At 43.5% G+C, this 27,500-nt stretch overlaps 1 protein-coding gene across 1 annotated transcript in view; it reads right to left on the bottom strand.

The window, feature by feature from the left end:
• Positions 1 to 27,500, bottom strand: part of ppp2r3a (protein phosphatase 2, regulatory subunit B'', alpha) — a 63,855-nt gene that overhangs the window by 15,407 nt on the left and 20,948 nt on the right. The window contains 1 exon segment of the mRNA XM_034144439.1: positions 12,275 to 15,767. Coding sequence (XP_034000330.1) covers positions 12,275 to 15,013 — 2,739 coding nt within the window. The 5' untranslated portion in view covers positions 15,014 to 15,767.

Below are 27,500 nucleotides of genomic sequence, written 5' to 3'. Positions count from 1 at the left end.
ATTTGAAACCTCTAAGACGGGTCCCTCTAAGACTAAGACAATACACCAAATGTTTGCCATATATATCTTTTTTTTATACTTTTATTGTCATTACACAGTAGGCCTACTTACTATGTAACAAAATGGTTTCTCTGCATTTGACCCATCCTAGTGTTAGGAGCAGTGGGCTGCCATTATGAACGGCGCACATACTGAACCATGGACTCTACATCAATGCTTGCTGCTAACTGTAAAAGACAAGGAAGAGGTCACTCTCTCAGCATCTGCTTGTGCAGTAAACACAGATTCACAGCATCGCAGATGGAGAGTCAAGTGCCCTCGAGTGCTATGATGGTCTCTATATATAAAGTAACAGAAGGATATATTATATTACATTACATATACTTTTTCAGAAACAGACTTTCAAACAATCTGGGGTCATGAAGTCGACAGGGTAAAAAACCGTTCCAAAAACCTAAATGATGTGCATTTCCCACAACAGGAACACTTAAATGTCGGTACACTGCATTTGTCTACATCCTGAATATTTTCTTGTGATTTTCTTTCCGTTACTATGCTTCTATTCCTGTTTTCGTATTATATTTGGATGTTGTTTAATCCACGGGACTCCTTGTTCCTGCTGCCCTTGTGACCTATCATTCAGTATGTGTTTCATCCCTTTGTAAGCTGTTAACGTCTCTGCATCATTGTCAACATGTTGTGTTGATAACAAATGAGCAACAGCTCTTCTCATGCTAGGTACTTAGGATTTATCCATGTGTGCGTCTGACTTCCAGATAAATAAGTGAGTCACCTTGGGGTTTTTTAGGGTAACTCCTCTCAGCTCCCTGTACGCCCTTCTGAATTATTTGGAACAACTGGACTCTGTACTGAAGCCAAGGTCACATACCGATCCCACACACACACACACACACACGCACGCGCACACACACACCACACACACACACACACACACACACACACACACACACACACACACACACACACACACACACACACACACACACACACACACACACACACACACACACACACACACACACACACACACACACACACACCACACACACACACACACACACACACACACACACACACACACACACACACACACACACACACACACACACACACACACACACACACCACACACACACACACACACACACACACACACACACACACACACACACACACACACACACACACACACACACACACTTCTTTCTGGCCACTTCTCACCTCCGTGCTGCTGGAAGAAACATTATACAATCACTATCTCCTGTCTATCGACAACATCTATGGACTGCCATCTCACTAGGCTTTCAGGTCATGTTGAATCTCTCACCCCTCTCTCCCATTCTCTCTCTCTCTCTCTCTCCCTTTCTCTGCTGCTCGGTCTGATCACTGAGAGTTCCCACCACTTCCTCTCAACTGTAGCGATGCACTTGTGGTACCATAAATCTCTGTATAAAGAGTTACGCGTGTGTGTGTGTGTGTGTGTGTGTGTGTGTGTGTGTGTGTGTGTGTGTGTGTGTGTGTGTGTGTGTGTGTGTGTGTGTGTGTGTGTGTAAAGGGAACCAGGACAGAAGCCATAGGGCAGCTGTGTGCTCTTTTCCTCTCTGACTGACAGTCGGTCTAACTCTGTCTCTCAAAAAAAAAGGATCTGCTTGGTCCTAAAACCAGCCTCTGATTTAATCTTTAAGGGTTAAACTTCACACATTCTTTTAAAAACATGTCACTGTCACAACAACTAAATAACCTAACACATGAATTACTTAACCCAGGAATGTGCGGATGGTATGAAAACAAACGCTCTAAAAGATTCTTCGAAGTTTCACTACAGTTTGTTGGGCAGTGGCTGAAGTGTGCTCAGGTCACATGGATGCAACTCTTGGGACAAACTGTTCCAAACGGGAGGGAGACATAAGGTCAGAAGTGATGTGTGGGTGAGACCAGTGTCCACCCAGATGAGCTACCAATAGCATTACCAAAAGACAGACACCCGAATAGGTTAAGGGGCCTTTGGCTTCTCTTGCAGCGAGGGGGGGAGGGGGTGCGGTGCCCCCACAAATAGAATCAAATTCTGTGGGAAACACTGAATACCCCTCAATTAGTATAGTTTTATAGACACTTTTTGGTTCAACACCAATGAATCCAAAGTTCAGAAATACACTTAAATATGCAAAAAGTTACCTGTTTGGACCTGTTAAGCTTTAAGATCAATACAAGCACCAAGGCTAAATGAGAATTACTTCTAAACTGCTATTATTTGATACTGTTAAAAGTCTGTATTTTTCAATGAAAGATCCATTCAGAAACAGCAATGCCTCAAAATTCGAACTGTTCAATTATGTTTAATAAGATATATATTTGTTGTACTTATATTATGAAGAGGTACTGAAGCATTTGTTATTCTTTTATCCTCTTAACCTTTTTTTTATATTACCATATTCTATTCAATATGCTCATGAGATAACTTTTTATTTTATTTGTTTTATTATTTTCTCCTTATAGCATTGTGAAGCACCTTGAGATGACGTTGTTTTTAAAGTGTGCTATATAAATGAAGTATTATTATTATTATATTATTATGAAGCAGCATGTTGATGGTGAATGACTTTGATAATCATAGTTCCTATATTTCAAGTAGCAAATTGAGCACTGTATATAAAAATGCATGTATTGCTTTAAGATGCTGGGTTAGCAAGAGTAGAGCCAGGCAGAGATGGTAAGGGGAATGTGAAAAGAGAGGGCAGAAAGGACTGATGGATGTTGAAGGGGGTGTTAGGGTGTGTAGGCAACAGGTGTGTACGAGTGTGTGTCGAGTGTTACGTCACACAGAACTAATCCAACCCCAGTGCTACAGGAACAGGTGAGTCAGCAGCCTTCACGCCATTGATCAAATACATGCGTGATGGTCGGAGCGGAAGGACCGAAGCAAAGGATCGGTTGTCAAGCGGCAACTGTTAAAAACCCACTGAAGTGGACACATGGTTTTTAGAAGGACATAAGCATTGATCATTTATGTGTGGGTGTGCAAGTTTTCACTGAACTGGATCCGCTTTCTCCATTCTTTTGAGACAAGTTGAATAGTGAGAACATAACAACTTCCTAAACACACACACACACACACACACACACACACACACACACACACACGCTCAGTGAAAGTGGCTGTCTGTTGTGTGTAAATGTATCTGTGTAAATATAGCAACCAATTTCATGCTTATTTCTGCTTCAGGCACCAGGCAGACTTCACACTTATCTGTGCACGTGACAACACACACACACACACAGAGACACACACATTGGGACGGGGAAGACGATTCAAAACACAATTTAGTAATAATCAGGAATTTAACTAGACTGATTGATTTCTTTAAACCTTATACTTTTACTTATTGTTAAATTATCCAACTTACAAACTCTCACTGACGTAAAGTTATTAGATATACTTAAAGGTGCTTTATAATGACTTTGAAAATCCTCAAAATATAACACAGCGGTTTTGAAACTGTGGAAAAATCAACTAAATGGAGACGTTTTTAACACAGCCGGCAGTTAAAAAAAGGAAATATTTGTATCACTAGCAGTGATACAAACTGCACACCGTGGGCAAATCAAGTTTAAACTTGAACCTGATATCCCTGAGGCAGATCTCCCTCCTTATTTCTGTGATTATGACACTTTAGAAAAGGCCTGCCAAATGCCATCTCCATGGCGATAACCCCTTCCCTGGATTGAGTGGCGGGTGGAATGCTCCCAGGGTTACCGTGCCAACAGCAGGAAACGCAGCTCCGTTCTTTATTTCCCAGTCTCACTTCCTCTCAAGAAGGACACACACACACACACACACACACACACACACACACACACACACACACACACACACACACACCCACACACACACACACACACACACACACACACACACACACACACACACACACACACACACACACACACACACACACCACACACACACACACACACACACACACACACACACACACACACACACACACACACACACACACACACACACACACACACACACACACACACACACACACACACACACACACACACACACACACACACACACACACACACACACACACACACACACACACACACACACACACACACACACACACACACACACACACACACACACAGTTGCCTTGGGAACCTCCTCTCTAAAACTGCGGAGAATGAACCGGGTGCCTCCGAAATAGATGAAGTGAATCAGTCCCTGTCACGGTCTACCTCACATCCGAATGAGAGGAGGATAACATGGGAACCGTGAGAGAAACAGCTGCTGTATCTGTCTGAGCGGAGGCAGAGGCTCTCCTGTAATAAAAATGTCACAAGCTCAAGTAGCACAGCAGCCAAAAGTCCAGTTTTGAAAATACTAAAAATGTCACAAAATATCTGGGGATACTCTAAAGTGCTTTTACACCTGTAATTTGGGAAACAAGCATATGTTGTTACATTTTAGTTCTGGTCTGGTTCCTGTTCCCACTGGCTTTTTGCAAACAAACCAAGATACTGTCAGGTGACTTGTTAATTTTGGCGATTATCATCCTGTATCATGTCCCACGAGAGGAAATCCAGCAGCCTGTTTGACAATAACAACAGCTGCACATCTAAAGCTATTTAATAATACGTTATGTCGGTATTTCCATATGAAACAGCTATGTATAAATAATGAGTTTGTCGGGAGTTATTTGACAGATTATTTTTACTTAATGAATTACTACATTTCTGCTCCAGTGTAAAAAATAGTAAGGTGAGCGTAAACAAAAAACTATGATTTGTAATTTTGACACTTTGGTTTTTGTAATGTTCAAAATTTTAATGTGAGCTTTAAATACTACCAAACTTTTATTTAGTTGTTAATAGCTTTGCCGTTTCCTTTTGCATCTTTGGCAACATACAGGCCAACAAAAATATATCTGTGACAACCTGATATCGGCTGAAAATATCATCCTGCAAGGCTCTAACCCACATGCATTCTCCGAGTATGTCATTCTGAATAACTGCAACTCATTAAAGACATGAATGAAACATGAATTTTAAGCCAATACAACTTCCTTAACAAGTCTCATGTTATAAAAAGATTCATAGAAATCCATACTAGACTGCCTATTTAAAATACTATATCATCTGGAAAAACTGACGGGAGAATCGCACCCCTCCCCCTCTTGTAAAAAACAGCCTGTCAACAAGTCATCTTTAATAACAACAAACTCCAGGCCTTCCTTGGTTCATATTTATACACCAAGCTACCAGGGTAGGTTTTGCATTACCTTCCCATGCTATCTTAAGATTTGGAGTTAGTGAGCTAATCCTACATCAGCTATAGAGATGAGCCTCAGCCCGGAGCTGCAGTGACAGCGCTGTCACCAGAATGCAGTAAGAGACTTCAAACGATTGTGAGCGTTTAATTACAAGTATATCCAATACAATGTCTTTATATAGTCACAGATATTGCATAACTTTACATCTTTGGACAGTAAAGAACACAGAGAACAAACCTGCTTTTTCTTCTTCCTACCTTTTTATTGTGTGTGTTCCTCCCCAATATGTTTCATGCATCAAGAGATCAAATCTAAAAGTAATACAATCTCTGGACTTACAGCTCGTGGTTTTATTTGAAAACCAACTCTTCTGACTTACTCAATTACAGCCAATGGCAGAGCAGATCAGCTCCTATTTCTTATTTTTTCAGATAGAAGAATAAATAATGACAGAAATGTTCGTAGGGAGAAATGTGTCAGCATGTGGAAGTAGCCACTGCACTTTTTGCTGCAGATCTGAAGAATTTACAGCTAATCTTAGCAAATGATCTTCCATCTGATGAACATTTATTTTATTATTAGCTGCTGACTTTTTATTTTTTACTGTTTTTAACAATTTAATAGATTTAAATTTAGAAATAATCATATCATTTCACTTTACATGTAAAACAAATTATAAATCAGTGCTGTAACAGTATTTTTGTATGACTGACGATGATTGTTTTTCAACAAAAAAAAACACTGCCAGCAGGAGTTTTGTCATACTGACTGTTTTTGTATTTTCACTCTCTTTAAACCCAGTCTTTTTTTAAGATCCACACTTGAATACTAAAATGTGTGTTGGATAAGTGTGTTTGCCCCAAACAAACCACCGTAACATAATGTTGCCATGCACCTTGGGCAATATTATCCAAGTAAACTAAATAATTCAGGAATTCAACAATAGCCTTTAGAATCTATTCTCTCTGACTCACAATAGTAATGTTTCTTGCACCACCCTTTCCTCCCAACAGTCTCATAGTCATAATGTAAAAAAAATGGCAGATTTGGGTAATGTTTCAACACAATACGCCCTAAAACTGAAGAAAACCTTCCAGTTAAAAGCATGGAAAATAACATAAAACATGGAAAAGAATGTTAAAACCTTCCTGGGGAATACAAGTGATTCAGATTTAGATCTTGACACACTAGTGTTAGTTCACAGAGCATCCTGTAGATGGAGCTAGATCCTTTTCATATCAAAAATCAGAGTTGAGGTTGGCCTGCAAGCCCACACTGTGTTCTCTGGAACAGTGAAGGCTGAGGGTCGCTAGAGGGTAGCAGCTTTCTGCCTTTCACCATCTCAAATATGTCCAACACTTACAGGCCTACCAGGTGAGCTGGGACCTGACAGAAGGGTCTGATTAAATGAAAACCATTATGTTTATCAAAGATATTCAAAGTGGTAAACCATTGCTCCAATTATCGTTTTTATAAAAGCAACTAAGTTACATTCTACAAGAGGTGCAATTACTACTTATAAAAGGGGCCTTATTGTGCTTTTGGGGTTTTTTCCCTGTCCTGTATTGTGATAAATAGATTTTTGTGTATGTATGAAATCCCAAAGTTCCCCCCCAGAAGGATTTTCTCTCCCACACACTCCCCTCCTGCCTGAAACGCCTCCATTGGACTCCTTTGTTTACTTCCCTAACGTTGTGACATCACTACAGTATGTAACACTAATGCTTCTATTGGCTAGGACTCGGACATATTGTACGTGATTGGCTAAGGGGCGGGACATTCGAGGAAAATAAAGCCCTTATTGAAAATTGAAGCATGTAAACGTGTCACAGTAGAGGCAAAAAATATGGACCTGAACATTTGCATAATAGGGCCCCTTTAATATAAGACACAGGCAGATTAAGTGGAATGCTTTTTCACGTCTCTCTTCTTGATTAGCTGGTGATAGGATTTTAGGAAAAACCTTGGCCCAGTTTGGGTGGAGCTGGGTGAAGGGTGAGTTTAAAGGGTGAATTTAAAAAGGGAGGCTAAGGAGATGGGGGGGGGGGGGAGCAGTTGACACCCAAGCTTCTAACGAGTCATAATGTCCTGGAACATTTTGCAACACGTACACACGCTGTCTCAAACACAGTTAAAGTTCACACAATCCGCCACACCCACATCAACACAGTCAGAGTTCTGAAATAAAACTCATCCAGTCTCCATTTGATCTCCCCTGGTGCCGGGGTTCTGCGGGGGAGCCCCCCCGATCAGCCAGTCTGATTGCACAACTGATAATCTCGGTAAGGGGAGTCCCATCAACTACTTATAAACATGTTGTGGTGGTTTCCATGGTGACAGAGAGGGAGGCCCAAACACTTACGCAGCTAAGCCTCCCACTAAGCGTAAATCATTTCAGATGAAAAAGTGACTTGCCCATGTGTGTGTGCGTACAAGCATCAAGAGTGCACTAGCTGCTGCTGGATGCTATCCCAGCAGGCAGTGGGAGTGGTGAATGATGATGTCACTTTCTTAAAAGTTCTGTGTGTGTGTGTGTAAACGTATCCCTGCCAAATGTGAAGTTAACTGCTCATTTTCTGTGTGCTTAGAGTGTATGGAAGAATATTTAATTGTTCAGGTTAAAATTGGATGGTATGAACCATGTTGGAAACACAAGCCCCAGTTTGGGAGTGCATTGTGTGTGTGCGTGTGTGTATGTGTATGTGTATGTGTGTGTGTATGTGTGTGTGTATGTGTGTGTGTATGTGTATGTGTATGTGTGTGTGTGTGCGTGCGTGCGTGCGTGCGTGCGTGCGTGCATATATAAATAAATGAATGCATTCATCTGTGTGCTTGTGCACCTAGCTTGTAACGGGCGTCTTTCCCCGCTTGGCCGAGACTCCCACTGTGACCTTATTTCCTGTGGAATCAGCCGAGGAATGATGTCATACTCAGTCGACCCAAAGTCAACAACTGTACGCTCCAGCCCCCCCCCCCCCCACACACACACACACACACACACTGGCTAACACCATCCCCCTCCCCCAGCAGCACCATGAGTCCTTTTCTCATCTCCGTTCTTTTTCTTTGCTTGTTCCTCTTCTTCTATGACTACCTTTGAACTTCTTAGACAAAAACGAGTCCCTGTCCCGCTGTCTCACACAGACAGTCTCATTCATTCCTCTTTCCTGTCTTCCTGTTATTTCCTAACTATGTCCACGGGTTTCTCTACCACTCATTCTATGCTCCTTTCGACGCTCCTTGGGACAAAAAGTAGCAAGTCTCTGTCTAAAGGTTAACGAGTTCCTTTCATAAAGTGGCTTAAAATATGTGCTGCAAAATTCCCTCATCTCTTCCTTAACAACCAGCTGTGTTATGCCAACTTGCCCTTTAGTGGCCTTTATCTCCTGGACACTTTAATGAAGGCAGTGACTCATGACCAATACAGTCGCACTGTTATTTGCAGAGGAGAAAATAAGAAACTGTATGAATATGAAGATCAGGTTTCTTGACAGACTAATTCTACTATCATTAAGTGAATTATAAAACTTTTACTGACCAGGCAGATGACACCGCACAGGTACAGACTGTGCTTAATTTAGCCTGGAGTCTGGGTTGGCTGTAATATTCTTCTAGCTTTAGGGGTGTGTGATTTCGCAAATGAAAGTTTTGATATGGCTCAAAAACTCACACAATGTTTTTGTCACATTGACGCTATAAATGAAAATGTATCCGCTAAAGGAAGCTGTCAATTTGGCAAAGGACATCTTAGCAGTTACAGTTTTAAAAAATATTTTCAGCGGAGGATGACCCAATGATGGCACAGACTCAAGTATGGACAACGTATGAGGTGAAGTAACACAACTATTTTAGCAATTTCTTTGGGGGAGTATCCAGCACACCCTAACTACAGCTGTAATGGAGCAGCTATTTTATTACCTAGCAACACATCCACAGCAAATACACTGAAATCAGCAGTGGGTTAATTAAGCCATCAGAATGTCAGCTCTGGATACAGCCAGGAGAGTACGTGTATGTGTCGTGTGTGATCGTGTGTAAATCATGTCACCATTGGCACTGGACAGCCACACTGAAACAAAAACATTCAGGTCAGGTTTAAGTGCAGGGAAACGTGATCTTAAATGTCTCTTCCCGTATTTGCCAAAAACAGAGACGGGGAAGAGAAAACAGACGAACTGCCACTGCAAGGCCACGCTGACCTCAAGTAGCACTAAAGGATTTAGCCAACTCGAGTCCCAGCATCACTGCTTCCACATCCCCCCCGCTCTGAGTTTGACTGTTGCGGCCTTGCCTCTGATTTATATCAGCTTGCTTCCTTGTCTCCATGGATATTAATGGGTCTGCTCTGACAGGTGCAGAAAGCGCTGTATTAGTCTGTCAGCAGCAGAATCAACAATAAACACACTTGTGCACAAACGCAGGCACACAGATGAGGATGCTGCCTCAGGCCAGTGTCATCCCAGGGGGCTTAGCAGAGCTTCCCATGAAACCCACGGCAATGCCAAGGGAAACACAGCTACAAATCTCCAAGGTGGAGTGTGTAGTATAGTTGTGCATGAGGGTCCAAGGGCATTTTCTCACTTGTGTGTGAGGTGGCCTTGTCTTGTTTATAGTTTGACTGACAGTTTGATGTGAAACTGAGGCTGGAGGCGGGGTTGGCGCTGGGGAATATTAGCATAATTCCCAGAGAGCCAGCGTTGGTATTGGGTGTCAGAGAGCTATTCCGAAACTCAGCTGTGACCCACAGTAGCACTGGGTCAACTTACCCTCAGGCCAACAAACAGACACATGCTTGGTCAAGCACACATGCATTCAAATGGGATTCATGTGAAAACACCTGTACGCATTATTCACATGCATGAACACATATGTAAATGCACACACATTTTTGAACACCTGGACATGTAATAAAACCTGGATGCATACTTTGGACAAAAACAAACATGTACACCATCTCTCTGACACACACATACACACACATATGCAGGTCCATTTACACTGTGGCGACAGTGAGTCTGTTAGCGGGATGCCATAGTACAGAGGGGTGGACAGATTTAGGTCTTCCTCACACCTATGACTGCCAGGGGTAGAGGGGGACGGAGGGGTAACGATACCATTAACACTCAGTGTGCCAACAGATGCCCCCCCCCCCCCCCCACCCTATCCCACCTGCCCCGCCCTCCTCCCTCCACTGCTGTGCTCCAATCAGCACCTCTTATTGGGTTGCTCTGCCCTGCACACAGCAACAACTGTTATTCAAGGCTCTCAAAATAACACAACATCCAATCACAGGGAGGGGGGAGGAGTTTTGGTCAATGTAGCCCCAACACAGGTGAAAGAAGGACACCCAGGAGGAAAAACAAAAGGGCGCTGATGCAGGAAAAGAGAGGAAAAAGTAGACTGAAGGATGTCAGAAAGGCTTCTAAGAAATGTGGTGGCAGAGTAGCAGAAAACAGAGAGGAAGGGGAGATGGATAGGCAGACAAAGGACGATGAGGAATGAAATTGTGTGATATGTTTCGGTTGCTAGCTGTTCCTTTCTGGCTGTGGCAGCTACCATGGTAACCTCATAAATAGGTGCCCTAGATATAGGCAGGGCATAAGGTTACACCGCTCAGGAAATAAACAGCGGCGGGAAACTGGTGTGGACAAGGAGGGAGAGCCAAGAAAATAAGCACATAATGATTACATGCTCTGAGTCTGTGCGAAGGGGGGTTTGTGTCTGTCACAGAGAATTAGCTAAAAGCGCCACAACACACACACACACACACACACACCACACACACACACACACACACACACACACACACACACACAAACACACCACACACCACACACACACACACACACACACACACACACACCACACACACAGCACACACACCACACACCACACACACACACACACACACACACACACATCCACACACACACACCACACACACCCACACACACACACACACCACACACACACACACACACACACACACACACACACACACACACACACACACACACACACCAATTGCCCTACCCTCTCTCACTCTTTAGCACAACCCTAAATTACCTTTAAATATTCCCCAGGGTGGAAAGGAGAGTAAACACACATACACACACACACGCCTACACGCACACACTCACATATACACATTCACAGTTCAAAGCACAAGTTAGAAACCAGTAAAAGTCAACAAAGAGCCCCTCCTAACACAATGAGCTGATCTGTTCCATGATTCAGAGCGGTGGCCTTTTCATTAGATCCCAGATAGGAAAACTATCAGCGTGTTCATCGCAGCTAATGAATACTGTTCATCACGGCACATCAATTATAGTGGCATCAACCCCGTTGTGTCAAAACCATAAAATCCTTGCCTGGGCGTTATATGTCAAATGTGTTGGACGTAATCAAAGCTTTCCTTTGACTTGTCTATCCTCCATCTAATGATGTTCAACCCCTCTCTGTTCCTCCATGCCCAGCAGTCACTCTCAGACCTGCCTCTCCGTGTGCTTCTTGCACCATGGCAACAGTTACATTTAAAGACACATTTAGATCCTGTTGCTGTGAATTTTGATCATAACTCTTGATTTAGGTCATCAGCTCATTTGCTGATATCCACTCCACCAATTTGTGTGGTACTTTATTACAAATAGCAAGTGGCATTGCCTTCTACAAAACAGCAAGCTACTGTTTCAGCGAGAGAAAGCAGGATTTAATTATTACTAATTGTTGTCTACCAGATAAAAGAATAATAATTAAGGTCTCAGATGTGCAGTTCGCTGAAATTACATGATCTAAATCCCTGGAATCCCTTTAAAACCATAACCTAGAGGTTTTTAAAATGAAACGACTGAAACAATTCATGTTCTTTGTGTGGGTTTTTGATACAGCTTTAACCGTGTGAAACTGTACAGTACAGTAAATGTCTAACGTTCTCTCTGGATGTCATTTAGGGTGTGTCTTTCACTTACTCTGATCACTTCTGGAGTCTGCTGGATGAGGAGGGTCGACCCGGTGTCTCTCACAGCAGCAGCGTCAACAACAGCAACATCAGCATCTCTTGAGGCTACTGCAATGGGGATGCTAACAGCAGCTGGAGCTTCAGGTGCTGCCACAGGCGAGGGTTCAGCTGAGGAATGCAAGCTTGCAGATGCAGACGTTACAGGGAGGGATGTTGGATCAGCTGCTCCTGTAGAGGCTTCTGTAACTGTATCTGTAGACTCAGTTATAGACTCAGGTATGGGGGCAGGCAGAGGTTTTGGGGCAGCTTCAGGTATAGGTTTAGGGACGGGTTCGGATGGAGCATTGCACGCAACTTCAGACACAGAAATTAGAGGTTTCGGTGAAACTGCAGGTGCATTTGCTAGGGAGAGTTTGGGCGGTATAGCTGGTATTTTTGTAGGTGCATGTGTGTGCATGTATGGAGCAATGGGAGCAGGTGTTGGGCTTGTGCTCTCCACAGGAGTATCAGCCCTGCCAGTGGTGGCCATTGTATCCTGCAGGAGCCTCATCACCTCCCGCTCCTTCCCACTTTTCCTCTCAGCGCTCCCTGTGCTCCCCGCCCCAGAATCCACCAGCTCCTGGGCAAAACTCTCAATGCTCTCCAGGATCCTCAGCAGCAGTGCCCCATCCTCCTCCTCTCCCACCACAGCTACACTGTTATCTCCCTGAGGGGGACTGGGGCTCTGGGCAGTCCTGGAGGTAGGGCCATTCATCGCTAAGTGGCTGGCTGGTTTTTGGGCTTCGAACTGGGCCATTTTAGACTTAGTGAGGGCATCAACGGAAGTGATAGCCTTGCCTACTTCTCTCTTCCTGGTTTTGGCTGGAAGTGGTGGCTCAGTGTTTCTGGGGTGGCTCATACTCTGAGACAGATTCTCCAAGTCCATCAGCAGCTTGTCAATGTCATCATTCCTGTGTGAGACTGCTGGGACTGAGGCAGAGGAAGGCCAAGCGGGGCTGTAGCCAGTGCTGGCCGATAAAGTATTTGGAGAGTTATGGAAAGTTTGTGGATGGGACATTTGCATGTGTTGACCCAATGTCATCCCATTGTTGTTCTGCATAGCATTCACACCTCTGGTTGGAGCGTGTGTCTGATTTGGAAATTGTTCTGGTGTCTTTGCCCCATCTGCTTCTTCCTCCTCAATATAAAGAGCCTCCATGGGGGAAACTGATGGAGTGTGTGTGTACGGTGGGGTGGGCGAGGTACGAAGAGGAGAGGGAGAGCGTGTTGGTGAGTAGCTGGCTGGAGAACATGTGATAGATGGTGGAGAGAGCGTGTGTTGTGTGATAGAAGGAGGGTGTGGATGTTGTAGTCCATTGGTAAGTGGAGTGGCTCTGGACGGGGAACTTTGGATTGGTTTCGTATGGATGGAGTCAGACTTTAAAGAAGACAAAGAGGTGGATGAGGAGGAAGCAGAATGAGGAACGATCTTTGGGATGGGCGGTGACAGCACCACATCCTCATAGCGAGGGGGTTGCTCATTGCCAAATATTGGAGAGTACGGTCCCTGCTGAAAGGAGTGAAGAGTGCTGACCAGCTCAGCAAGATCACTGTGCCCGCCTCCAGGCGTACCCGGCACACTGCCTCCCAAATGTCCTATTCCCTCCAGCTCCAGAGGTAATCTCTTTAAATAGGAGCTGAGTCGGGTCATCACGGCCCGATATACACTGTCCGGACTGGCTTCTCCATCATCTGGCCCATCACCGCCTTTGTGTCTGATGCACTGCTTGATGATGTCGGTGCATTTCTTTAAGTCTTCAGAACATTTGAGAAGGATATCAAGGCAGGCACGGATGTCCTCGCCGCCTGCTCCAGAGCCCGCCTCTGCTCGTGTTTTCTCCAGCAGACGGGCAATCAGGTTCTCCTCTCCTAGGGTGTTGCGGTACAAAGAGGCCATTGTGTTCAGACTTTGGTCCAACGACACAAAACTTGGTAGGCTGCCTGTTGATCCAGCACTCATTTTGGCGATGGACGACAAGGTGGCTGTGCTGCCCTTTAGCTTCGTCTCCTCCAGGCTTGCTACCTTCCCTGGTACAAATGGTGGCAGGTTCTCATCGTTGGACGTACCCGAGCCATTCGTCATGCCGTTAACAGTCCCGTTTGTGGTGACGTTTGAGCTGAAGTGGCCGTAGATGATCTCCAGGTCGGTGGAGCGGCGGCTGAGAGAGTCAGGACGGACTTTACGACCTTTCCGGAAGGTGACATGACTGGAGGAAGAGAGGCGGAGCTTATCAAAAGAAAACTCTTTAACTCTACCACTGGCCAGATTGATGGCCTCTTCCGTAATGTCCTTCAGACTGCTAGAGGAGCTCAGGTTCCCAGTGGATCCTCCGCCACTGGAGGGCTTTTTACCTCGCCATGTGGGGCTCTCCTCCCCTAATGACAAATTTCCACTGCTGTCCGCCCTCTCTAGACCACCATTATAACTAGTATCCATGGTGACAGTCATTTTACCATGGTGGGGAAGTTGTTGGGTGATCATGTTATGGGAGTGTATGAGTGAGTTATTTGGGTCAGTGTACGCAGCATCAGGCGCGACAAGCAGCTCCGAACACGTGCCGTGGTGAGCGACAGAGCAGTCCAGGCCCTGGGACAGAGCCCCACACGGCCCCGAGCAGTAGTGCACGGCGTGGGCGTGAGTGCGCCGGTCCACCACCACACTGTTGTAGCAGCTCACACTGCTCACTACCACACGATAGGCTGCTGCCATGGTGCCTCAGGGCATAGGAAGGTCAAAATAAGTCAAGTGTAAATCAAAAACAGTATTACTGCAACCAAATAATTGATGGATTATATCTCTCTCTTAGTTGAGAGTTTAAAAAAAGTTAAGCTGAAAAAAAAAATAAGTCTTTCAACTGCATAATTACCATCTTACAGAGAAATGTCTACAAAAAAAACATCCAGTCGATATATCCTTTCATCCTTAAATCCAAAGAGCTTTAAAAGGGCTCCACTTTCTTGCAGAGGAAGAAATAAAGAAGAATTCCTTGTCTGAGAGCTCTGGGCCTCTTAATAACAGCTGTAAGGAACCTCCTCTCTCCACAGGCACCTTCTCCGTTTCCTCTCTAGAAGCAGCTCATTAGCCACTAATGACAGCTGTAGAGGATGGCGACAGCGGAAGATCCAGCTGGGGTATCAGCCACCCCTCCAAAGAAGCAGCCCCAGGGGCCTAATCCAAGGCCAGCGAGGCCTTAACATTGCCCTAGCCGAGGCTCATCATCTGAGCATGAGTTGTATCTCACTCCCTGGTGTCTGAAGTCCTGACGTCGCTGAGAACCGCTCGCTGACTCCAACACAGCTGCAGAGTAGCAGGGGACTGACCACAGATGGCTGATTGCCTCTTTCTCTCTGTGTGCGAGTGTTTCTGGATCTCTGTCTGTCCCGTAGTCACTCTCTTCCCTTCCGTCTCCTGCTGTCAGCCATGTGTCAGGCGGGAGTGTGTGTTTCTGACAGGAGGACACCACCTGCGAGTCAGCAGGGGGAGGGAGGGAGATAGAGGGGGAGGGAGGAGAGAGGGTGCAAAAGTAGGAAAAGGAAAACAGAGAAACAGAAAGTCAATCATTAAGGCGGTTAACAAGAACTGGGTAACTGTGAATGTGAGTGCATATGAGTGCATGTATCCGTGTGCTTATATATAGAATTGGATATGTGTAAGACACTCTCCCTCCAGCTTCATGCAGAAGACAGCTGATAAGAGGGCTTATGAGGGCTTAATCATCAAAAAAGCTGCAAAACAGCACCTAACTTCCTGCCACTTCAAATACACAGATCAAAAGGAGGAAGCGGGGAAGGTTAAACCGGCAAAGTAGAAAACAAGATGTGACTCCCTCTCTCGTCACGGCAGAGCTACAAAGACTGTTCTCTGACCTCGCTGACTAATCACGACTCAGTGAAAGATAGACAGGTGTGTCGGCAGGAGGAAACACCTGGTGCTTTCCATCACTGTTTTATTTTGCTTGTGCTCCAGAGAAAATTATACATTATCTTTGTAGAGGCAATAACGATGTAAACAAAGACACTTTCTCAACACTGCTTCCCTAAAGCAAATTCTCCTCAGGTGGCTCTTGTGGAAGTAGAATACCGTTTTTAATTTCAGTAATTTGTAGCTTAGGGTTTGTACGTTTTATTAAATTAAAGCTTTTAGTTGGAGGGCATTGCACAGTAAAAGAAGTCAAGCAATAAACAAACACAAGTCACACGCCACAGACCTCACTAGGTAAACACATTGTGCTGTAGACCTTGTGTCCCTCACATTCTTTATTTAATGTTTTGTTTAATACTCTCCCCCCCTCTTTAAATTACTTCTAGTTATTTTTAATTGACTTCTTATTTCCTTATTCTCCCTCGCTCTGTTTCCCTGACCCCCCACAGGGGCAACACATTCCTCAGAGCTGTGCCCCGCCTACACATGCATGCCCATACTTACTGCAATTACATACATTAAAGTGGACCTATCATGCTATATTATAATAATATAGTGTAGGACCATACCTATATAAGGCATATTTATACTTTTTTTATTTCAAAATACCAAACAGATCATGCATTTTAGCCATGCCTCATTTCGCTCAATTCTCACTTTTTTAGCCCTGTTTTTGCAAGGGCTGATTCTGTGAGAACAGCACCATCTACAGGCCTGGCATATGTACTACAGCGTCTCCAGCGCTTTCAAACGGCAATGGCCGTGGCTGTCTCCTCCTGATTGGTGGAGTTGGCCCAATAGCCGTAGCGCCACTGTCCTGACGTCAGGACAGTGTTCAAATCTGGATCAGTTTTTATCAGATCCGTTGCAGCCCCTTTTTTAGAGATTTGGGTATGGAGGAAAATAGAGAGGGTTGTGTTTTCTGACACTTGGTGAGTTCCCTGGAACACCGGGGACACATATTCATGTATAAAAGACGTACAAAAGTGCATTTTGCATGATAGGTCCCCTTTAAGTAAGTAGAATACTGTGGTCACTAACCACAGGCTTATTCTCTACTATACAAAGCTCCTGTGTATTGAGAGGAACTGTCAGGGTCAGTTATACTTATAAACCATGTGGATTTGTATCTAAAAAGGGAATTGAAAAGAACAGTAAGGTAACAATCTAAAGTAGCCAAGATCTTGTACTCATATAATTACTTTAAGTTATTTCTCAGATTTGTTTAAGCATTTATGAAAACTCTGCCAACACAGCTTATAACCCTCTTTATTCAACTCCAACACTGCATACCTAGAAGGTGCAACGTTTTCAGAATAACCACAGAGAGAAAGACACATATTAAAAGATTATTACAATTTAGACGGAGAGCGTGGACATATGCTCTTTCGTGGGCTCTGGGGGGAATTATGGAGCTGGAGTTTCCTACTTAAAAGTGTGAAAAAGAGCAACTGGGGAGAGGGGGGAGCAGTGATTGGTGGGGGTTCGGCTGGTAAGGTGGGGAAGGGGGTCTGTGGCACCTGGAAAAACAACTACTGAGGAGTTGTATGGAAAAAAACAGGCAGTTAGCTCATCTCCCCGTCTCCCATGCTCTCCACACAAACACAACAGCTGGATGCTGCTGAATCAGTCTCTTGAGCAGGAAATTACACTTCCTGGCGAGCTGCTTTTGAAATCTGGACGGACAGTTAGCAGTAGACTATTAAAGTATAGTAATCGCTCACACACATGCACACAAATGTGTCCACTCACACTCTTTCCTCTTTGCTGTACACACACTTAACATCCGTGAGTATCTTGGTAACCGACAGCTTCCCAAAGCAATACCGAGCATGTAAACAAACTCCACTGGTGTTTATAACACTAAGCAACCTCCACACACACACACACACACACACCCTCCTGAATGCCTGCACATGCCTTACTGACACATATTACAGAAAAAGATTATTCACTAGTGGACACAACACACATTCTTTGGGGTGTTTTCAAGTCTTGCTATGATTTAAGGGCAGCTAAGGGATGTTTTTATTTATTTTTCTGGACAGATTTTTGTGGGCGAGTTAGCCGAGGATGCGTGGAGGTATCAGCTTTCAGTTTAACGTGAACAGAGCAAAGCTGAAAATGTCTTTAGACTTGCAACACGTGGGTTTATCCTTTAAGAAGTCATGGCCTATTAACTCAAATAGAGTATCTATGAGTTTGATTTCAATGCCAAAAATATATTGAAGACACGCTTTGTGTGAGGCTTTTCAAAAGGACACAATTTTTCAATTGATGTCCCCTTTATTCTTTGCTTCTTCCTATTTCTTATATTGCTGTCGGTCTGAATGAATTCAAAGGCAGAACAAGAAGAGAGTAGAGGAGGCAGATTGTGTTCCCAGTGAGTCCATTATTTGTGACAACCTTTTCCCTTCTCTCAATCCTCTTACTTCCTCCCTCTTTCTTAGCCTCCTTTCCCCTCCACCCCTCCCTCCCTTTTAACTCCTCCAGTTAAACAAATCCTTCCTTCAATGTGACCTTCACCAGGAAGCACTAAATCACCGGAGGCCACTTCTGTCACATCCTCCACTCCAGCCACTAAAAGTATCCGAGAGCATGTGTGCGTGTTCATCAGCGAATGTGCACGAAAAAAGACTTTGCACACGTCACGTTGTTTTGGGGGGTGTGTGTGTGTGTGTGTGTGTGTGTGTGTGTGTGTGTGTGTGTGTGTGTGTGTGTGTGTGTGTGTGTGTGTGTGTGTGTGTGTGGGGCCTCAAAAGGGGAAGTAGGGCTTTGTGAAGAAGAAGGCTCGAATAGGAACCCCAAACATACCCCCAAGGAGAGTGCAGGTCTAAACTAGCCCTCTCAATAAACATACACACATCTGATGCACAAAAGTAGTGTTACTATACTGAGATAATATATGAACCAAAAACGTTTAAATGTAAATACTAAACCTAACCAAGAGAGAGAACAGCTGCTCCGTGGGTATTGATTGACTGGTAACAAAACAGGAGTTTATTTATATACCATGTGAAAAACAAACACACATACTCATTAGGAAATGCATTCAGACTTTGTACTACATTGTGCAGTTTTTATATTCAACAATTATAAAGCATTTCATCAACAAAACATTTATTTTTCCCCCTCACATTCCCCTCTCCCACACTTTAACACATTTCAACGAATTACCAGCAGCTCTGACCCAAGTCTTTTCTTCTGTCTGTAACACACATATTTTATTCTGACTTCTACGTGCCTGCCAAACACAAACTATACAATAATAATACTTGGGGAAAAAAATGGTTAACTTTATGCTGGGTTGGCTCATCAGCTGTGCATCCATCTTTCTTTATGTCATCTTGTGGCAGAGAAACAAAGGATAACAGGCAGAACGAACGATCCTCTGTCAGGCCTGTGCCACAGTTTCACAATTATTATTATTTTCCACTACAGAGAAAGTCAGACTTGGAAAAGAAAACTGGAGAAAGATGATTTGTCTATGGCCCAACAGACTAACGCCCAAACCAATGCATCCCAAAACGTTGATCCTAAAAGCATCCCCTCCCAATCATTCCTTTCTACTGTCTAATGAAGCAAAACAGAGTTAAATATGTGTCATTTCAAACACAATAGGAGGCCTTGTGACCTTGCTAGATTCATTCGGCCCTCAGTCTTTCTTGAGGAGGAGATATTGAGGGTGTTTCTCAATGTCGAGTACGCTTGCTTGGTAGCACATGTCTGCCGAGCGTCTTGCTTCAGAAGCGAGGCAAGAATCCTTCCTGGCATTCGGAAAACTAAGAGTGGAACAGGCGAGCAAGTGTGCAGGTGTGCGTCATATGAGAGGCCCCGCCTTACATCTTCCGCCACAGATTTGGGGAAATTGGTCCGTGCGCAAAGCATTGTGGGGATTTTAAGACCGCGGAGTCTACACATGTACACAGGCAGCCTCGACATGTCTCCAAATGAAGTACGCCGGGCTCTGTAGAATTCCAAGTATACTGGACATTGGAACAGTACTTCGGCGGCACTCGATGACGTAGTATGCATGAAATAGTGGCTCTGAAGCAGCTTTACTCGAGATTGAGAAACACCCTGGGTATCAGAGACCAGGATTGTTAAAAAGCCCCTTCAGGTTAGTCACAGACACAAGCAGGGGGCTGCTATGCAAACCAGACGTCTTAAGACGGGCCAAAACACAGACAGGAGTTCAATGAGAAGAGATATCTGACAATATTAGGGATCAGAGGATGGTTGTCTGTGTTCAAAAGCCCTCAAGTAAGAGAGGTCTTTGTTTAGATTTTACAAACAGTGGAAGCATAGAACAACTTTGAATGAGGATTGTCTTAAAAATGTAAAGAGTAAAACTTTAAGACTGAACATGTAAAAGGAGTGAGGGCGTTTGTGTGTGTCTGACAGAGAGTTTGGGCTCTGTCATTATGTCTGCCAAACGTATTTGTCTGGATGAGACCCAGGCTGCTGAGAGCGCAAATCACTGCACTCTGGAGACACACACACACACACACACACACACACATACACACACACACACACACACACACACACACACACACACATATACACCCAGCTGTTTGGGATGAAAGCACGTCTGCAGGCTAGATAGAGCACATCCCAGATTGATATCGCTGGGCTTTATAGGTCAGAACAGCAGTCAGGGCTGAGATGAATGCAGACCGGTCCACACATACAGAGGACAGTTTTATGAAATCACTGTAGAGGCAGTGAAAAAATAGTATTCCTGAAATTTAGAGAAGGTCATATGCAATCATGCAGACATCCATTTAGAGCTGCTACACTTACTGTAGTAGTCATGTAAAATTATAGCTAACAATTTTGATAATCAGCTGAATGCAAAAACCAACTTGTACCAGCTTTTAAAATGTCAAGATATGATGCTTTGATCTGTCAAATTTCAAAATGTCTTCCACTCTCAGCTGTGTGTATCTCTTCTCCTTTGGATATTTGTCACACTCCCTCCTCTCTCCAGTACACATCTCTCTGCTTCACGTTATTAATGATGTCCTCCTCTCTAACTCGTTGCACTTTACACTGATATGGCACGAGAGCCCCTCCACAGATCCACAACCAGCTGCTCCTCCTGCGCTCTTCACATCTCTCAGGAAAGTTGGCTGTGTGTGAATAGCTCATCACCTCATTAGGAACAAAAGGGGGAACTTGAAGGACTACTGGACACATGGGAACACACACACTAACACACACACTGTGCATACCCGCTTAGGAAGGTGTTAAGGGCAGAGAAGAGGATGTTTTTGTGCTTCTGAGCAGATGAGGGAAAATAGTGACTCACATCTTTTCTTATCCTTAAATGTTTCCTGGTTTTAAAAGCTTGGCCTTATAAGGCTAACAGGCAGTCCTGACAACACACACACACACACACACAACCACACACAACACACACACACACCACACACCCACACACACACTACACACACACACACACACACACACACACACACACACACACACACACCCACACACACACACACACACCACACACCACACACACACACACACACACACACACACACACACACACACACACACACACACACACACACACACACACACACCACCACCACACACCCCCACACACACACACACACACACACACACACACACACACACACCACAATTGCAGATACAAACATACACAATCAAAATAAACTTCTGTCTGCACTTAATTCCTACAAATATACATGTGAAATTAAGCATGCAGAAGCAGACACCAATGTGCAAACATAAATAAACACACACACACACACACACACACACACACCTGTCTTAACTGCCTTGCCTGGAGCTTACTATGACCTAGTCTTCACACTGCTGCTAATTAATAAAATAAAAACACATTTTGGGTGATGTCATTTCAGCTGTGTTCTGCTAATGCCCATGGAGACCAACATGTAGGACATCACACACCCACACCCCCGCACCACACACACACACACACACACACACACACACACACACACACACACACACACACACCCACACACACACACACACACACACACACCACACACACACACACACACACACCACACAACACACACACACACCCACACACACACACACACACACACACCACACCACACACACACACACACACACACACACACACACACACACACACACACACACACACACACACACACACACAATCTAATCTAATGTAATGTGCAACGACAGCTGACCTGGATTCAGTCAGTTAACAGTTTATTTCTGCTACCACCTACAATACAGACCTAAAGGCCACCAGCGCCAACCAAACAACTTCCAGCAACAAACTAAGAGAGAGTTAAATGCACACACATCCAAAAAAAACAAGTAGATTTGGACTTAAAAATACGCAAATAAAAGGCATATTTTACACCTTCACTTTTGGAGTCGAGGAAATAAAGTAGATGGAAATGAGTTCTGTGTTCGGAACGGTGTGCTGAAAATTAATGAGCCAAATCAGTGATATAAATGTGTGATTAATTAGAACTTCATTGCTGTTGAGTTCATTTCAACAGATCAGTCACAGATCAGTTGGTTTTTCAATGCACGCTTCAATAAACCTGTTCAGTTGAGGATTTACAAATCCGTTTTTTGCCGCTGATCCCTATCATCTTTTGAAATGGTACTGCGGCTGCACTGCAATTAGGCATTTCACTCCTTTAACAGTGTCAGATTAAGATCAAAATCAATGCAGCAGAACAAGAGATCTTTTTTATTATACATGCATTCTTCTAACCTGCCGAAACCTGGCAAGGAAAACCTACGGATTCACAATCAGATATACTTATTGCTCTAGACATGAGGACACCATCAAGTCCCAGTAAACACACAGAATGACATACACGATCCGACCAAAACTAGAATTACTGCCTTTCGGTTTAACTCCACCAACCGGACAAGATGCACTTTACATCCATATCATTCAATAAGGTCATTATTATCTCACAAATCATTTACTATTAATAGACAAGCCAAGACTGTGTTTAGTGAGATCACGGTGACCTTAACATCTGACTACAAACATGCAGACAGTTCATCAAGTCCAAGTGGATGTTTGCGCCAAATTTTAAGAAATTCCCTCATGGTATTCCTATGTTATGCATTCAAGAGAAACCTTTACGCCTCCTGCCATGGCTGTCCCCTTAGCGAGTAATAAGAATGAATCGAAATAAACTGTAAAGTAAATTAGGATAAAAACAGTCAATCCTTCAGGAGGATGGACCTCGTCGCTGCATGCCCCAGGGAATACCCACAATGCAACTTAGACAGATTAGTGTGACATATATGTTATATATTATCTACAGATAGTAAAGAAAACACTTGTTTAATAATAGTCCAACTGTAAAATGAGGCAATCCTATTATGATTTAATTTGTTTAACAGCAGAGAGTTATCTGGTGAAGATTTATCATTAGGACAAAAATAGCTATTATGACCAGCAGAAAGGGTAGAACACAATTCATATTGAAGTGTTGAGTTTTCAGGCCCACTTAGAGCCCAAAAAGGACGGAAAGTAGACCAAGACTGGACAACATGGAGCCAGAACCAGACCCACTGCTGGTCAGAGCTCAATGGCTTTTTCCAAAACGTTCTGGAAACAGACATTCCTCACATACTCCAACACTAACGGACATCATTCAAAGTAATGTGCGCTGAAAAGAAATTGCAAATACACAGACTCAGTCACACACTTGTCAAACGACCGTGGAAATAAGCAGCAAAGTGACAAGATGACGGGTCTGCCCACCAGCAGCTGATGATGATGGATCGTGCAGACGGTTAAGTGCAAATGTATTCTGATGTCGAGTGGGCAGCAGGTGTGGCTGTGAAATGACAGCATAAATATTTGTACACACACCCCCCCACACCCCCCCCACACACACACACACACACACACACACACACACACACACACACACACACACACACACACACACACACACACACACACACACACACACACACACACACACACACACACACACACACACACACACACACACACACACACACACACACACACACACACACACACACCACACACACACACACACACACACACAACACACGAGGAGATGGAGCAGGCACTGTCATGACAGATATCGTCAACTGCCTGCCTTACAGTTTACAACGACTTTCTCATTTGGTGAACCAATAACATCCAAAAGAGGTCAAACTCAAAGCTGCAAAAATACATTAAACTACTGCAGCCTTCAAGGAGAACGTAAGCAAGTTTCTTCCCTTGCATTTATTTCTTAATCTTTACATAAATATAACTAATAACATACGTAACAGATTGTATGATCAAACCCAGTGAATTGTGTTTTATATAACAGTAATTCTAAGGGAATATCAGTGAAATATTTTAGGTACATATTTTTGTCTGTTGTTTTTTAGTCATTCCAAGCTATCCTTACGAAGGATATTGCAAGTGTCTATGTAGTATGGATATGTGAAAAAGGAGCATGCAGTATTGATGTCTTATAGGGGTCTTCTAGTCCAGAGTCCACATCATTAACATGTCTGGCCTCTCAGTAAATGTAGTCTAGACGTCCAGAAGTAGCTTCTTAAAGACGTCTCATCAGTGACACACAGTATATACAATGTCACCAGAAGACGTATAAAAAAACATGTCATTTTCACTTCCCAGAAAAAGTCTCCTGTACGTCCAAACACACCGTCTTTGAGACATGTTTGTGCTGACTGGGCTGTTACATGTAGGCAGCAGGAATATGTGTTTATAGAGAAAGAAAGTAAAGTAGAGATCTCCAGATTTTAACAACAATCCATATAAGAGCATGTTTAGACTGGAGAGCTGGACTAACTAGTCTGAGAGCTGTGTGTGTGTGTGTGTGTGTGTGTGTGTGTGTGTGTGTGTGTGTGTGTGTGTGTGTGTGTGTGTGTGTGTGTGTGTGTGTCAAGTGACTGCTGTCCCTGTCCATCAGAGGGTCATATGATGAGGAGATTAGGGTTTCTAACCGCAAACCCCTGTCGCCATGGCCCCATCGTCACGGAGACGGTGAGGAGAGTCATCGTGTTCCAAACCTCCACTGACTCACCCTTCCTTATCACAGTACACAGAACACACACACACACACACACACACACACACACACACAAAACCACATCTAAATCAGGACTTTGTGGTGCGGCGTGTTCGTCATCCCCACTGCAGCCTTACAATCTCGACCAATCACGTCGGTTCGAGCCAGAGCAGAGGAATGCCATAATCTAAATGCACCTAATGATCATTTTCATTATGATTATTTTCTTAATTAGACATTATGGTAATTATATTAGCAATTACATTAGTCAGATGTATATGATCGGATATTTCCCACTGGCTTCTACTACGCCTGACATTATTTCCTTATATATACATATATAAATGAATGGCAATTAACTTTAAAGGATCATTTTTCCCCCATAAACTGTAATTTCTGACAGCTATGTTTTAGCCTCTTTTATATAATTGACTCTTTTGAATGGACAGCTGCAGACGATTCCTCACAATCAATTTCATTTTTTCAGCTCGGACGTTTCTTAAGATTTAATTGTGAACAAATATATAGTAATAAGTAAATCATTGAAACTAGTTCAAAGTAATTAATTCAATTGTTATACTAAAAAGCCAGAGAAGGCCAAAGGGGATCTTTAAAGGTCTTGTTTTCATGAGTTTCTACAGTGTGTCTGTGCACAAAAGTGAGAGCACATATTTCCAGCATGGTCCTAGAATGTAAAAAGACATTGAAAGCAAAACAAGTCAATCTTAAAACGACCTTCTTACTGCATCAGTGCAAATAAAACCAAATATATGTACACCTATTTATAGCATATTTAGCAGAAGGCTGTTAGTGTGAAACCAGTCTGTTGAAAAATGAAGAAATATGCTCGCTGCATCTGGAACCCAGCCAAAAATTAGAAGCCACAAATGCTCCCTTTTCAAGATCTGGAACAAAGGATTATTCTGCATCGATTGGCATTTTTGCTTATTTAATTACACTTTTGAAGGATTGACTGAGTGTTTTATGTTCAATCCATTAAACAAACATCATTTTCTTTCAATACCCTTTGTTAAAACATTACATTACATTTCATTTAGCTGACGCTTTTATCCAAAGCGACTTACAATGACCAATTACAGGGACATTCTCCCTGGAGTAACTAAGGACAAAGTGCCTTACTCAAGGGCACACTAGTGGTGGTGTTCCTGGCGGGATTTGAACTCACAACCTTCCGATCATCAGCCCACCTGACTATCCATTAGACCACCACTAAAACAACCACATGTGGCAGATACATTATTTCTACAAAGCCTTAGACCTGCATATCTGCACACCTCACACTACTGCTTTTTGCTGACCGTCCTCATCAGGATTTCCATGACGCGAGTCAGTTGGTATGGCAGATTCGGTCAAAATGGTCTCAACAGCAATCTAATACTGTTGGTGGTTTCCTCTACCTCGAGGACCTTTACTCAGTGTCTGGTTCGTGCATTTCTCTTAGACTATTCATAAACTGACATGTGAGGCCTTGTGGGTTTCAAGCCTATATTGAAAACCATTAAGTCAGGGGCGATGTCATCTAACCAGGTCTTTGAATCTGAAGATGAAATATATACTTTTTATGTTTTTGGTCTGTTTTAAACCCTGTTTTAGTGTTCAGCAGGACCAGCTATGACAGTCTGTGGGAGCAGCTGTCACTTTAAGCCAGTTAGGTGGATATTTACAACCCTATGTACAAACAAGATCATAAAACTGGACTCCCCTCACCTCTCCCTCACCTCTCCACCCTTCCTCCTATTTAAACGGGTTGCTTCACAAAGCCTCAGCTGAAGGAGAATGAGTGGGAACAACAGTAAAATCACAACATGAATAACTAATTGATATTAAAAACGGTTTATTGGATTCATTACAGCTAGGGATGAAAGCAAAAGTCATTTAAAAGCCAAGTTCACACTATAAATAAAATGATTGGTACAAACACACTTATAAACATCTCTCTCTCTCTCTCTCTCTCTGTGTGTTTAGAGTCTATTCTTGGACGTGTCTTTGGTCGCTGCTCATGGTCGAATGTCCGCCTGCCTTTTTATCTCATGGCCCAAATGTCTCGCTGTCTCTGAGTGCGTCACACACACAACCTGATCCAAAGGGACGGGGACATGTTCACACCAAAATCTTCCCTCTTGTCCTTTACGTTTCTGCACTCAGATTGTATTTTTATTCCCAAACACTCTCCCTCTCCT

This window comes from Trematomus bernacchii, unplaced genomic scaffold (genome assembly GCF_902827165.1).
Source record: "Trematomus bernacchii unplaced genomic scaffold, fTreBer1.1, whole genome shotgun sequence".
Taxonomy (NCBI): Eukaryota; Metazoa; Chordata; class Actinopteri; order Perciformes; family Nototheniidae; genus Trematomus; species Trematomus bernacchii.
Note: the sequence above shows the minus strand (reverse complement) of the source record. Positions and strands in the feature narration are given on the sequence as shown.